The 16,168-nt window shown below is 36.8% G+C and overlaps 1 protein-coding gene across 6 annotated transcripts in view; it reads left to right on the top strand.

Annotated features, from left to right (window-relative positions):
* Positions 1-16,168, top strand: part of TM2D1 (TM2 domain containing 1) — a 93,933-nt gene that overhangs the window by 12,382 nt on the left and 65,383 nt on the right. For all 6 annotated transcript variants that reach the window (XR_009258082.1, XM_058717195.1, XM_058717194.1 and 3 more), the window contains 2 exons: positions 4,305-4,413; positions 9,888-9,979. Coding sequence is in view for 5 of the 6 variants with exons in the window: in XM_058717195.1 (XP_058573178.1) it covers positions 4,305-4,413; positions 9,888-9,979 (201 nt within the window). In the remaining variant the exon portion in view is untranslated. The remainder of the gene's footprint in view (positions 1-4,304; positions 4,414-9,887; positions 9,980-16,168) is intronic.

The following is a 16,168-nucleotide window of genomic DNA, read 5'->3' on the forward strand; positions in this document are numbered from 1 at the left end:
CAGTCTTCTTAGATTAGGACCCACCCTAATGACCTTATTTTAATTTGGTTAAATCTGCAGAGACCCTATTTCCAAATAAGGTCACACTCTGAGGTACTAAGGGTTAGCACTTACACATATCTTTTTGCGGGGGACATAATTCAGCCCATAACAGGTATCTTTAAAGGAATTGAATTCCAGAACCTCAAATATTATATGTTTACTTTTCCTAAAATTGATGTAAAATCTCTGAATTTTAAAGAGGAGCTCTTTCATATCTATTCTTTGTAGGATGGATGGCTATTCAATTGCTGTGGTATTTACAAGTGACTCTTAAATACAGAGAACAAACTGAGGGTGGCTGGGGGAGGGGAAAATTGGTGATGGGCATTGAGGAGGGCACTTGTTGGGATGAGTCACTGGGTGTTGTAAGTAAGCCAATTTGACAACAAACTATATTTTAAAAAAAGGAAAAAAAATGCTGTGGTATTTAGATTCCATTGTAAAAGTGCTATAACATTTAAATTTTAATGGCAGTGTTTATAATCTGCCGGAAATTATATTTTTTCCAACCATTTAAGTCCATGATGAAAAACTTTAGGTATCAACTTAAAAATGTGTAAGGGAATATACCTAGTTGTAGAAAGCTACTTAAGGGAGTGTGTGAGCAAAATTTTTTGAAGACCCATTGGTCTAAAGCAGGGTTTCTCAACCTTGGGATTATTGATGTTTCAGATTAGGTAATTCTTTGTTGTGAGGAGCATGTTTTATGCATTGTAGGATGTTTAGGAGCATCCTTGGCCTCTACGCCCTAGGTGCCAGTAGCAGCTCCCCAGAGGTGACAACCAAAAGTGTCTTCAGACATTGGCAAATGTCCGCTGGGGAGCAAAATTGCTCTTGGTCATTGAAACAGAGTATAATGATCTCCTTTCAGTCAGTAATGTAGAATATATATTAGCATTTCAGACATTTGCTCATCTCAATTTTTTTAAAGCCTATTTATTTTTGAGAGAGACAGAGCAGGAGCAGGAGAGAGGCAGAGAGAGAGGGAGACACAGAATCTGAAGCAGGCTCCAGGCTCTAAGCTGGCAGCACAGAGCCCGACACAGGGCTTGAACCCATGAATCATGAGATCATGACCTGAGCCAAAGTCAAGGGTTGACACTTAACCGACTGAGCCATCCAGGTGCCTCTGCTAATCTCAATTTTGAGATATAGCTCTACACATGACCTAATATGACAGATTTTCAAGAGATACCACCTAAGGGTATTGATAATAATTTATTCACTAAAGTCAATACATTTTATCCCAGTATCAAGGCATATATCCAAACAGCTATGTATAAATTGTCTGTTAACTTTTGCCCCATCTCTGTAAATTAGAAGTCCTTGCTTATATCTGAAGTCAAGAAATGGCTGTGTGGAAAGCCTCTATGTTTTGTAAAAGAAGTTCTTTTTTTAAAAAAAAATTTATTTATTTATCTTGAGAGAGAGAGAGAGAGCAAACAGAGGAGGGGCAGAGAGAGAGGGAAACAGAGGATCCGAGGCAGGCTCTGCACTGTCAGCCCAAAGCGGGCTCAAACTCATGAACCATGAGATCATGATCTGAGCTGAAATTGAGAGTCAGATGCTCAACCAACTGAGCCATCCAGGCACCCCTGTTTTGTAAAAGTTCTTATTGAGGACTTTCTCTGTGTTTCTCTTGGATCATGAACCAAACAAACCAAGTTCCCACGGTTGCTCAGAGGTGAATTGGAATGCTTTCTTTCAATTATATCACAAGAGCTCTATAAAGCTTTTTGTCTTAACTGCCAAGAAGCTCTGACCCAAATTTGTGGCCCAATTACAATGTCTTCTCTTTCTTGTTTCCTAGTAAAGTTGACCCTTGAACCATGCAAGGGTTAGGGGAGCTGACCCCTGTGCAATAAAAAATCTGTGACTTTTGATTCCTCCAAAACTTAACTACTAATAGCCTACTGTTGACTGGAAGATTTATCAATAACAGTAGATTAATACACACTTTGTATATTATATTATTCTATACTGTATTCTTACATAAAGTAAGCTAGAGAAAAGACTGTTATTAAAAATATTATAAGGAGGGGTGCCTGGGTGGCTCAGTCAGTTAAGTATCCAACTTTGGCTGAGGTCATGATCTTGCAGTTCATGAGTTCAAGCCCCATATCAGCTCCATGGTGACAGCTTGGAGACTGGAGCCTGCTTCAGATTCTATGTCTCCCTTTCTATCTGCCCCTCCTCTGCTTGTGTTCTATCTCTCTCTTAAAAATAAATAAACATTAAACTACATTTTAATAAAAAAAGAGTATCATAAGGAAAATATATTTTACAGTACTATATTTATTGAAAAAAAAAATCCACATATAAGTATACCTGTGCAGTTCAAATCAGTGTTTTTCAAGAGTCAGCTGTATATTATTTCTTCACTCTCAACTCTTCCCTTCATTTTATTACTTTTTTTGCTTGTTTAAATGGTTCTCAGTTATACTGAATCTGTGGCTTTTAATGTAAGACCTTGTTTTGGAAATTTGAATACATTAAATAAATTAAGTTTATGGGTGACATAGTTTGAACTTTCATAGCCCAACAAAAGTGTGCAAAGTCATTATACATTTTTTTCTAACGTCATTTTCTCAGTGTACTACTCTGGCCTAAAAAAGGACAATGATTTGTTGGAAATCATAAGATAATTATAATGTAGACAGAAAATGAATACCATTTTCCTCTCATGATAAAACTCTAGGGTCTCTTTTAGACTATTGTACAAGATTCGATTTTCATTTTCTGAAAAAACAAAAACAAAAAGTGTAATTATTGATCCTAAACATAGAGATAAGCAATTACTGAAACTAGCCTAAAAACCTTAGTACCTTTTAATCAGGAATGGTGAAGGTGGAAAAGGCACTAACATTTAGCAAATAACTACACTATGCTGTGCTTTGTACTAGGTCCTTTATATCATATTTAGTCCCCACAATAGTCCTATGACATAGATGATCTTGGTGCTATTTTTATCTACCAGGAACCCAAGGTTCTGAAAGAGGCAATGCACAGATAGGTCATTCACATCCCAAAGTTCTTGTTCTTTACACAATGAGGCTATAAAGGTTTCAGGACAGTGTCTGCCTAGCACATAGTAAGCTCTGTAAGTATTACTTCCTCTTATTATGTCATCTGGGGTAGAAGTAAAGATCAAAATGTTAAATGCTGAAGTGGTATATTACATCAATTCCTGGAGGGAATAGAGAAACAAATACATTTAAAATAACCCAGGGGGGCACCTACCTGGCTCACTCCATAGAGCATGCAACTCTTTTATTTTTTAGAGAGAGAGAGACCACATAAGCAGGGGAGAGGGGCAGAGAGAGAGAGAGACAGAGAGAGACAGAGGGAATCTCAAGCAGGCTCCATGCTCAGTGCAGAGCTTGACCCGGGGCTTGATCCCATGACCCTGGGATCATGACCTGAGCTGAAATCAAGAGTCAGACAAGAGTCAAGAGCCTGGGGGCTCAGTCAGTTAAGCATCCAACTTCAGCTCAGGTCATGACCTCATTTTTTGTGGGTTTAAGCCCTGAATCTGGCTCTGTGTTGACAGCTCAGATCCTGGACCCTGCTTCAGATTCTATTGTCTTCCTCTCTCTCTGTCTCTCCCCTGCTTGCACTCTGTCTCTCTCTCTTTCAAAAATTAAAAAAATAAATAAAGAGTCAGACACTTAGCCAACTGAGCCTCAGAGCATGCAACTCTTGATCTTGGGGTTATGAGTTCAAGCCCCACATTGGGCATAGAGATTACTTAATAAACAAATTAATTTTAAAAATAGAATAAATAATCTAGAATAAATGAAAATAATCTTAGTTTATGAAAACTGTCTTCTGCAAGAGTTGATATAAACTGGAAATACAAAATCAGATCATATTAAATTTAATGAATTACCCAATGAGTTACTAACAAAAATTTGAGAAGTATTCTTTACCCTACAGATAAAGTAAAGGGCAATAATACTGTGCAATTCTTGTCACCTTTGTCAGAGGTGAGAGATTAGAGTAGATGGGTCATGCATCTAACCCGATGTGACAATTCTTACATGTTTGTGTTAAGACCACTGTATCATATTATCCTTTATCTTGTACATGTATATATACATTTAGGTATTCCTATCTAAAGTCTCATGTCAGATATTATATTGGGATGTGGTTTGTTATAATTTTATATTTTCTTGTGTTTTTTTGCTAGTCTTAAGCATAATTACATACCTTTCCTGCAGAGAAAAACACAGTGGTTTCTTGCTTTTTTTTCTGCCTTTTAGTTCCTTGTTTTCCAGCACCCAACATAACTTGTAAGGATTTCAGTGGCAATGAAACACATTTTACCGGGAACGAAGTTGGTTTTCTCAAGCCTATATCTTGCCGAAACGTGTAAGTCCATTACTGAAGCTAAATGTTCAGATTACTTGCCTGTGTTGTATCTTGGCTGCATGGTGTAAAGAGATAAAGAGCAATTTGTGGGGAAAATCCAACACTAATATAACTTTTATGTCTATGTCAGAAAACCTCTATTTTAAGTGTATTTTGTAATGTAAATACAATTGACCACCAAGTAAAGCATAGTAGTTCACTATGTGGAATAAATAAAGACTGTGAATAGCCTCATGCCATGTTATTTCGGTCAGTTTATGCCACTAAATGAGTTATGAAAAATTCTGTTTTTAAAATTTGGGGGGTTTCTAGAGTGCAAATAAGGGATCGTGTACCTGTAATGGTAAAAGAATGTTAATTATCAATCATTTGCATTTCAAGGGCATTTTGAAATTTTGTTTCATTCTTGGTAATAGGTATGGATGAGGAATGGTTAAACAGCATTCAAAAGTTTGGGACATTAAGACAAATGGCTTTTATTTTGTTAAGAGTGTTCTTTATTTGTTTTTAAAAATTTCTTTAAATGTTTTTATTTTTGAGAGAGAGAGAGAGAGACAGCACAAGTGGCTGGTGGGGGGTGGGGAGTGCAGAGAAGGAGAGAGACACAGAATCCAAAGCAGACTTCAGGCTCTGAGCTGTCAGCACAGAGCCTGATGTGGGGCTTGACTGCATGAGTCATGAAATCATGACCTGAGCTAAAGTTGGATGCTTAACCGACTGAGCCACCCAGGCGCCCCAAGAGTGTTCTTTGTTTAAAGGACTTTTAAGTTTGCCTTTTATTTTTGCTTTGGTAAAGCTAACATTGTATTCTTCTATTTCTGCTTTGTACTAAAAACATGGTTTAGTTTCACCCATTTTTATTTAATTGGTGGCACTATATTTTTACCTTTGAACTGTACATTGTTTTATTTGATGGCACCTATTTGCAGTTGTATCAAGGAATAACCACTGTTGTTTCTTTCTTTCCTTTTCTTTCTTTCTTTTCTTTCTTTCTTACTGTTTGGCTATTTCTACCAGTTCTATTAGAATTCCTAGAAATTATAGTAGAGTCTTATTTTTGACCCTACTTCACTGAGTTAATGAGGGGCTTTAGATTCTATCTTGCCGTGTAATCCTAAGTGAATCACTTAAACTTTTTTGGGTTTAAAGATTGCTCATTAATAAAGTAAAAATTGCTAAAAGGATTTACTTCACAAGTATTTAGATATGGTTTAGCTAAGTTTTGAATTTATAGATTGATATTTCTACCATAAAAAATCCAAGTGACAATTTATTAAGCGTTGGTCCAAGATATCATAGATTATAGTATAACAACTAAGAAAATCATCTATTGAGAACAGTTAACCACTCAGGTTGGACGTGGAAGTTTATATTACCTGTTATGGTAACACCACAATGGTCTGTTAATCAATTTCCAAATTAATTCTGATTTCTTTTCAGTGTCTCTGGGTAGATTAGGCTCAGTGCAACTGAGCTATACTAATCATGCTTACAAAACAGTGATGTCAGTGATAAGAAGAAATGTAATTATCAAGGAAACCAGATACTCGCAAGTATACTGGCCAACTTATTCCCCTCCTATAGTAAAATCTACAGTTCCAAAATAGAATTCACTTAATGAGCATTGAATCAGAACAAGGGGAGTTAAATTGATGGGTAATTTTAATGATAAGTCACAAAATTAAGATCAACTCATAAGTCATTTTTCTATATCAGGATATTCAGTACATGCCTACCAAAGATCCAGCTCCTGGTCAGCTACTGAATGCTCACTGACAAATTCTTACTCATTGAGTGTTCCTTTTCCAGTTTACATATTTTCCTTCTACTCCTGTTACTCCTGTATATAATATTGATAGTTGATTAAAACTCCTATCTTAATATTGCAGATACAGTCGTTCTGTAATGTATTCTCCAGCAACTAAAGTCTAGCAACTATGTCTGATTGATTACCAAGCCACACGCCTATTTATACTGGCCAACTATTTTAGCTGGAGCAGGCTAACTGCTGTAACAGATGTCTTTAGAATTTCAGTGGCTTAACGCAATAAAAGTTATTTCCCATTTACATCATGGTCCAAATGGTGTTGGCTTGGAGGTCTGGATGAGGTAAGGGGAGTGATTGTTGTTCTATGCAGCCATGCCGGAGCCTTGCTCCTTTCATCTTGTGGCTTTGCTTCCTCTAGTCCTCACAGTCCTTTCCATTCAGCCAGCAAGGGGGAAAGAGGAAAAGCAACCCCGTATAGGAGAATTTTATGAGCCAGATCTAGAAATGGCACACATCACTTGTGTCCTCATTACACTGGGCAAAACTCAGTTATGACTGCACTTAAGTTCAAGGTGGGCTAGAATATATAGCTTAGCTATACATCTGTGAGCATAAGAGCAGTGTTTCAGTGAACAATTAGACAATGTCTGCTACACCACCCATTTTCAGATTATTCTTTAGGATGGTTTAATATATAGATCATTGTGTTTCCAATTTCATTCCCCTTTCCAGCCAAGCTTTTTGAAAGGTATGTTCCTATAATACTTCCCTTTTATGAGTTTTTCTGTCTAATGTAAAGACAGTTTTTCTGTCTAAGCTTTTGGCCATGCTGAAATTTGCTGCTATATCAAATAGATCTTTATAATCCATATCTTAATCTTTCTACAGCATTTGGCATTCCCTTCTCTTAAAATATTTTCTTTCCTTGACTTTTGTATAAAGCACTCTTCTATTCCCTTTGATTCCTCTTCTTTTTTCTGTAAATCTTGATATCCCCAAGATTATATCCTTGGTCCTATTCTCTTTGTCATTCATTCCCCTCTTTGGCTTCTGTCACCATCTTTATGTGTATTAAAGTCCCAAACTGAATCTATCATCTTTTCCTTCAGATCATTTCCTCCTTTGTCTTAGTGTATGACCCATGTTCTACTCAGTTTCTTAAGCTGAAACTTTGGAGTCATTCTTGACTTCTCCTTTTCCCTCATTTCCCACATTTAACACGGTTGCTTCTGCCTTCTTAGTGTTTCCCAATTTTGTTTACATTACTCTTCTAGTGCTACTGCCTACTAGGTTATGGCTTGAGTTTCTTAAAAGCCGACTAATTTATTTCTCTACTTCTGGTCTGGTGCCCCATTCCAATGTAGATAGGACAACCACTGCCCTCAGCATAAAATCTGACATCCTTATAAGAACAGGATCTTTGGGCCATCTCTCATCCCCCATCTTCCCCAAAATGTCCTAATTGTGAGTGAAATGCAAAAAATATAGGATTGTAAGCAGGAGATGGACATAATCAGATTTGATATTAAAGTGATAACTCCAGCTACTTCTCTGTTTATTTCTTTTTTGCAGCAAATCTCCTTCAAAGAGTTGTCTAATACTCCTGTACTTCAATTTTTTTCGTTCCAGGCTTTCTTAAGCCTGCTTTGTTTGGTCTTTTTCCTCTACCACATCACCAAAATTGTCCTTGCTGAGGTCACATCACCAAAATTGTCCTTGCTGAACTTCTCTTGACTAAATTTGGTGGTAAATTCTCAGCTGTTACTTGTGTGATCCATCAGTCACATTTGGCACAATTATCACTCTGTTCTCCTTAATACACAGTACTCTTTGCTTGACTTCCAAGATATCACACTCTTCTAGTTTAACTTCTTCCTCAATGTTAGCTCTTTCTCAGTCTCCTTTCCAGCTTTTTCTCTTCTTGGTCTCTTAATATTGGAGTATATCAGGGCCCATTCTGTGAATCTTTTTTTTTTTTTTTTTTTGTCTATCTTTTCTTACTGGCAATATCCTGGTTTTAAATACTTGGTATATGCTTGTAACTCCCTAATTTATATCTCCAGCTCAGACTTCTCTCTCAAACTCTAGACTTGTAAATCTGACTGTCTTTTGGACAACTCAACTTGGATGTCTGAGAAACATCTCAAACTCACATGCCCAACAATGAAATCCTGAACATCCTTCCAAGGTGTAGCCTACCCTCAGCCTTACTCAACTCAGTTAATGCTTGTTTTATCCCTCTAGTTACTTAGGACAAAATCTTTAGCTTTATTCTTACTCCTTTCTTCTTTCATAACCCAAGTTGAATACATCAGGAAATCCGGATATTGTACTTCAGAATATATCCAAAATCTGATCACTTCTCAGTGTTTCTTTTGCTATTACTCCAGGTCAAGCCACTATTAATTTTGATCTGGATTACAGCAAGAGCCTTCAGAGCCCTTTGTCCCTGTGGTAGTTGGAATTTGTTCAGCAAATTCATCCCTCTCAATCACTATTAACTGGGCAATGTATACTTTCCACTCTATTGATTTGGGGCTTGACCCTGTGATTGTATTTGGCCTGTGTAATGCTAGCCAGTATGAAACAAGCAGAGGCTTAAATGGGCTTGTGAGTTTTCGCTTTCGTCTTGAACCTTGGTGACATGCTCTGAAGAGAACTTGCCCCAGGTAAATGCTATACCTTCAGCCTGGGCCCTAGAAAAACTTAAGAGGAACTAATTTGAACTGATTTGAACTAGCCTGGATTTAAACTGAGCCAAACTTTAGCCTGAAGCAACATCTCCTGGCTGAACCCACTCTACATCAGCTGAACCACAGCCAGCTGCAGTCTACAAGTATGAGAACAATTCCTTGTTGTAAGCCACAGAGATTTAGGGTGGTTTGTTATACAATGTTATTGTGACAGTAACTCACAAGTACTCCCCTACAGTCAGTTTTCAGCACAGCAGCTAGAGTAATTATTGTAAAATCAAAATCAGATCATACCACATGTTTACTTAACATGCTACAGTAGCTTCCCATATCTTTCAAAGTAAAAACCAAAGTCTTTACAATGGTATTCTGGGCCATACATGATTTGCCGTTTTTGCCCCTTGTTATCCCTCTGACCTCAGCTCCTACTCTTCTGTTCTCTAATTCTACTCCTACTATACTGGCCTCCTTTATAGTCTTCAGACATGTCAGGTATGCTGTCCTTGCCACAGTGGTTACTTTTGCCTGGGGCTCTCTTCCCTTCCAGATGTGGTGTGGCTCACTAACTCACTGACTTCCCTCAGGTCTTTGTGCATATGCCCCCTTCTCAATGACGCCTACTCTTATTACCCTGTTTATATCTTATATCACCCTTGTCTGTATCCCTGGCATTCTGAATTCCCTAAATGCCCTGCTCCACTTCTTTTTTCCATAGCATTTATGACTTTCTAACATAATATATGGTTTACTTTTAAAATACATTTATTTTTACTGCTTGCTGCCTGTAGATTGAAAGCTCTTTAGGGGAAAGGATCTTTGTTTCTTTTGTTTATTAATATATCCCAATAGCCCAGCATAATGCCTGGCATGCAGTAACCACCCAAAAGGCATTAAGTAAATGAAGGAATGGATGAACAAATTAACAAATAAGTATTAATTAATAGTTTTACTTCCTGAAATGTCTACATGTTGAGAATACATGTATATAACACTCAGGTTCTAATTTTGTACAGAAATGGCTATTCATACAAAGTGGCAGTGGCACTATCTCTTTTTCTTGGATGGTTGGGAGCCGATCGGTTTTACCTTGGATACCCTGCCTTGGGTGAGTATGTTTCATAAAAAAAAAAAAAAAAAAAAAAAAAAAAAAAAATCCTTGTGAAACCTGTACAGTAGGTAAATGTACCTATTCTTATAGATTAAATCTCTGCATACTATTAATAGTTACAAGTTCCAACTAACTGGAGTTGAATAGTTAATGTTCTTCTGTGAATATAGAGCTAGCTCTACAATTCAGCCTGGGTAAGAAATATTGACCTCTCCTGTATTTTCATCTTTTTGAAAACACACAAAATAGTATAGGTACTTCCTGTCATTGCTAGTACTGGGCAACATGGTAGACATTTAATAAATCTTTTATGAATAAATGCATATCCCTTCTATGCCTCTAAAAATATTTGCCTTCTACCTGAACCTCTGTCAGTGTTCCCTTGAGAATAGAAACTACTTCTTTTCAGGAGACGTTGGGATTGCACCTCCAGCTACCGGCATGAGCTGGTGTAGAACCTGACTTTTAGTACCCTTAGCATCCCCCTTATATGTTCCTTATAGCCGTAATCTTCGCATTTACCCTAGCTACTAATGCTTATGCAAACTGTATACATTTGATGATAGCTTTTGTTTGAACAATACTTTTATATACCTACCCTTATTTAAACCTTACAGCTCTCAGACTTTATCAACCTCTTTAAATCTTCTTTACCAGGTAGGGAAATTGTCACCAGAGAGGTTAAGGGATTTACTCACTCTAGAGGCCTTGCTTTATTCTGTGACACATTTGTTGTTATCGTCCTTGTTTTATGGATAGGGAAATTGTCATGAGATTAAGAGATTTACCCAAGGACGCTCAGCTAGTGACCTGAATTTGAACCTAAATTTTCTGGCCCAAGAGATCATACTTTATTTACTGTAGTACTCTGATTCTTTATTAGCCCTGTACTGAGAAAAATTTAAAGTTTCCGAATGCTCTACTTTCCAGCTAGCAAGGCTTATCTTATTCTTTCCATGTTGCTACCCACCAGAGATCAAAGAGGAATCTTTACTGTGGTGTTAGTGGGAAGTATGTTTCTGATAGCCTTACTTGGAACTGGACAAATTTGTCCAGTTAATAGACATTTATTCAACATTCACTACCTGTTAAGTAAGTGCGTGCTCTGGAAATAATGATGACGATCACAGTTCTCATTGGCTAAGACCATATAAAATCATATAATCTTCATAGAAGGCCTCAGAGTTGTTAAAATAACAACCCTTTAGCCTAACTTTCTTTTTAGATGATGGATGGACAGATGGATGGACAAAAGGAAGGATGGATAGTTGGACAGAGAAACTAGATTCATAGTGAGAAAGTAAAATGATATGGTGATGGTAAGAATACACCTGAAGCCTTCTGCCTTTATCCTTGTATTTTCTTTGCTTTTTTTTTTTTTTAAGTTTATTTATTTTGAGAGAGAGAGAGGACAAGCTAGAGAGGGGCAGAGAGAGAAGGGGACAGAGCATCTGAAGCAGGCAGTATGCTGACAGCAGAGATCCTCATGCAGGGCTCGAACTCATGAACTGGGAGATCATGACCTGAGCCAAAGTTAGGTGCTTAGCTGACTGAGCCACCCGGGTGCCCCTCCTTGTATTTCCTTCTATGTTTTCTTTAAAAAAAAAAAAAAAAAAGTTTAAAATTTTTATTTATTTATTTTTGAGAGAGAGAGAGTACATGTGCAAGCATGAGCAGTGGAGAGGGAGAGAGAGAATCCCAAGCAGGCTCCATGTTGTCAACACAGAGCCCAATGTGGGGCAACACAGGGCTCGATCTCACCAACTGTGAGATCATGACCTGAGCTGAAACCAAGAGTCGGATGCTTAACCAACTGAGCCACCCATGTGCCTGTCTTCCATGTTGTCTTTAAGAAGATGAAATTGTATAGGACTACCTGGGTGGTTCAGTCAATTAAGCATCTCTTGATTTCGGCTCAGGTCATGATCTCACAGTGAGTTCAAGCCCTGCATTGGACTCTGTGCTGACAGCACAGAGCATGCTTGGGATTCTCTCTTTCCCTCTCTCTCTGGTCCTCCCCCACTCACTCTCTCTTTCAAAATAAATAAACTTTCAAAAAAAAAACTTTTTTAAAAAGACAGAATTATATATATATATTTTGTAAAGATTTCTAACTTTCAGAAAGTTTTTAAAAAGTTAGGAGGGAAGGAGAAACACTGTTCTTTACAACAGTTTATTCTGTGATGATTTCGAAGTCTATTTTAAATTTTAAATATTTGGCCTAACGAGTGACTTTTTGGTTTTTTGTGATGTGTGTTGGATGAGCTGTCATGTCATATGTGTAAGTTAATGTTTTTTTCTTACTGCAGGACATAATAATATGTTGGCATGTATATTGTGAATTTTTCTTCCTGCAAAGTAAAATTCTAGGTAAAGCTCTGTATAAAGCTCTGTATAGTGAATATTAGTTTCCTGCCAGGAGCTGCTTTTCTCTGGCCACTGCTCTTCCAATCTATTATTAGGTCAGTCAAAGAGAACCTTTCCATTGGAGGCTGAGATTCCATAAACTTGCAAGTATAATTTTTTTTTTAATTTATTTGTTTTTGAGAGAGAGAGAGTGAGAGAGAGTGAGCAGAGGAGGGGCAGAGAGAAAGGGAGAGAGAATTCTAAGCCAACTTCACACTGTCAGCACAGAGCCTGATGCAGGGCTCCGTCCCACAACCCTGGGATCATGACCTGAGCTGAAATCAAAAGCCAGACGCTCAACCGACTGAGCCACCCAGGCACCCTGCAAGTGTAATTTTTAACATTCGATGTTATGCTTCAGCGTAAAAGTTTTTTTTTTTAATCTTTAAATAACTTACTTTATAATCACAACAATTTTTGTGTGTTCATTAGTTCAACAAATATTTTGACTGTTGGCTTAAGATAGAACTTTCTCAAGATTGTTGTCTGTCACTTCTTATTCGTCTACTTTTCAGCTTCTGAGTTTTTGTTGTTATTGTCTTATCTTTTATTTTCTTTATTCTGTTGGGTTTTTGGACTTTAAAAATTCCTTACCATCTTTTAGTGGGATCTTGGAGTGAGAGGAGCTAAGTGGGCATGTCAAATTCATGATCTTTAACTGAAAATCCTCTTATCTCTGTAAGCATTCAGACATTTTTATTGTATCTTACTTGCATTTAAGCTGTCTTAATGTTAGGGATTTTGATATGTTTTATCAACTAATCTAATCTAATATGTAAAGTAATAATGTTTTTGAATTTTAAAATATTAAATGTTTTAAAATTAAATTTTAATTTTTACTAAGAATCCAGGGTTAAAGATTTTTGGTATTTTTGAATAAAATGATTACCATTAAAAAAATTTCTTAACTGTATAGTATGTTGACTGACATGAAAATAGTTATAGATAAAGTCTAAAATTATATTTTTCTTATAATCTTATTTAATCTTCATGGTTATAAAAAGCAGTGGTAGCTTTTTAAAATACTTCCTCAATACCATTTATGATCATTGGAATTTTATTTTGTTTTATTTTATTTTATTTTATTTTTTTAATTTAATGTTTATTTATTTTTGAGAGACCGAGAGAGACAGAGTGTGAGTGGGGGAGGGGCAGAGAGAGAGAGAGAAAGACACAGAATCTGAAAAGGCTCCAGGCTCTGAGTTGTCAGCACAGAGCCTGACGCGGGGCTCGAACTCACAAGCTGTGAGATTATGACCTGAGCTGAAGTCGGACGCTCAACCGACTGAGCCACCCAGGTGCCCCAATCATTGGAATTTTATAAGACAGAATAAATAATGTAAATCATGCAATATGAAATCTCTTTTTACTAAGTAATTTAGTGTTAAATGTGATACTTCATTATATAAATTTTACTTCAGGAATAGACAAGGGAAATTTGTTGTGGGGGTGAGCTTGAGTAAAATTTCATAAGATCTAAAAATTCACTTAGGGAAAATTTTCAGATATTTCAAATTCCTTTTTAGCTCATGACTAACTTTATGTATAGCTTTATTATCTTTAATTGATTTATTCCTCAGTATACCAGTGCTACATTAGCTGGAAACTTTTTTTTTATAATGAAATCTTAGTTTTTATTTTTATTTATTTATTTATTTTTATCTTAGAAAGAGAGAGAGCAGGAGCAGAGAGAGGCAGAGGAAGAGAGAGAGAGAAAATCTTAAGCAGGCTCCACACTCAACTCAGAGCTCAATGCTGGGCCGGGCTTGATCCCACAATCCTGGGATCATAATCTTAGCCAAAATCAAAAGTCAGATAGATGCTCAACTGACTGAGCCACCCAGGCACCCTGAAATCTTATTTTTCTAATAGCATTCTGTCTTTGTATTCTTAATTGTTTTTAATGTTTATTTATTTTGAGAGAGAGAGGGTGTGAGCAGGGGAGGGACAGAGAGAGGGAGACAGAATTCAAAGCAGGCTCCAGGGTCCAGGCTATCAGCACAGAGCCTGATGCAGGACTCGAACACACGGACCGCGAAAACATGACCTGTGCCAAAGTCAGATACCTAACCGACTGAGCCACCCAGGTGCCCCATCTGTCTTTGTAGTCTTAACTGTAACATCTGTCATTTTTTTATATGGAATAACTAGCATATTTTGTTTTGCCCATCTGTAGCATTAAACTGTTATGGATTCTCAAAGATAATAGCTCTTTTGAAGCAGTTAACAGGAGAGATACTCTTCACAGTGGTATTCCTTTTAAAATGTAAATGTTTTCTTATTATGAGAATAACAAAGTGTCTTTAAGCCCAAATCTTAAAAATCTTTGCTTAATTATTCCTTTTTTTTTTTTTTTTTTAATTTGAAGTTACCAGTCTGGACTAGTATATAATATCCACAGATCATAGGACAAATAAAGGGATTTGTAGGTTAGATTGTTCTAAGATTTGAAAACTCTCTTTTATAGGTACAGACACAAAAAGAATAATGATAGCTAATTACCAAGTCATTATAGAACACCTGTGGTTTGGCAAATAGCAACTTCAATACGAAATAATCTGCATTCTGTAAAACAGTTATGCAGAGAGCAGTGTTTGCAAGACTCAACCCGTAGTAAAAGAAAAAATACCAAAAATGTTCTTAAATACTCAAAATTAATTTCTGTTCTTTTTATTTTATACCCAAATCCTTTTATTGCATTCATGTTTTTAAAATGTAATATTTGGGTTACTAAAGTATAAATAAAATACACTCAACATGAGCTTTATGAATATAATCTGTCAGCATAATCTTTTTGAAAGAATATAATGGTAATGGTTCAGGATAAAAATGGATCCTTCTTGATTAGAAACACTTTTATTTGGAATTTTAAAATAGTTTTTAAAATCTAAAATTGATACTCCTTTTCACAATAAGAAATTAATAAATAAGGTCTGCACAAAGAGACCTAACACTTTTTTTATTTGGGGGAAAAAAGGCAATCAAGTTTTGGTAGTTCACAGATACCTCACTTTTTAAAAAACTGGTATTATGCTCAAAATAATGAAATCTACAAGAGTAACGGTTTGTATTGATTTTGATAACTGCTGTTTAGAATATATGCTACTTTGTGTTCTGATCAGCGTTTGCTTGCAAATAAGATAATTTACTATTGATATAGTTTGTTCCTTCAGTAATCACATTGACTAGGCATGGGAATGACACAGCACTGATTTCCAGTTGCTCACGAAAGGATAGGAGAAGACAGATAAATAAGAATATATAATAAGTCATACCATGGGCTATGTGCTATGCTGAAAGTTCAGGGCAGGGCTGGGAGCATCTAGGAATAGTATTAAATTCATCCTGGCGGCATTAGAGAAGACTTTCTAGAGGTTTCAAACAACTCTTAGAGCTAGATGATTGGGAATAGAAGGTGTGCAGAGGAGGACTCAAGGCAGAGAGTAGTGCAGCACATATAAATGCAGAGATGAATGAGAAAACTATGAGTGCACAGCATATTGGAAGAGAACTTTGGGTAATTTGGTGGTAACATAGGCAGAAGGAATTTACAAGATATGAGACTAGGTTAGATGATCCTATTATAAAGAACGTAGGGGCACCTGGGTAGCTCAGTTGGTTGTGTCCGACTTCGGCTCAGGTCATAATCTCACTGTCCGTGAGTTTGAACCCCACGTCGGGCTCTGTGCTGACAGCTCAGAGCCTGGAGGCTGTTTCAGATTCTGTGTCTCGCTCTGTCTCTGCCCCTCCCCCACTCATGAGCGCGCGCGCACGCTCTCT

The sequence above is a fragment of the Neofelis nebulosa genome, chromosome 2 (genome assembly GCF_028018385.1).
Source record: "Neofelis nebulosa isolate mNeoNeb1 chromosome 2, mNeoNeb1.pri, whole genome shotgun sequence".
NCBI lineage: Eukaryota > Metazoa > Chordata > Mammalia > Carnivora > Felidae > Neofelis > Neofelis nebulosa.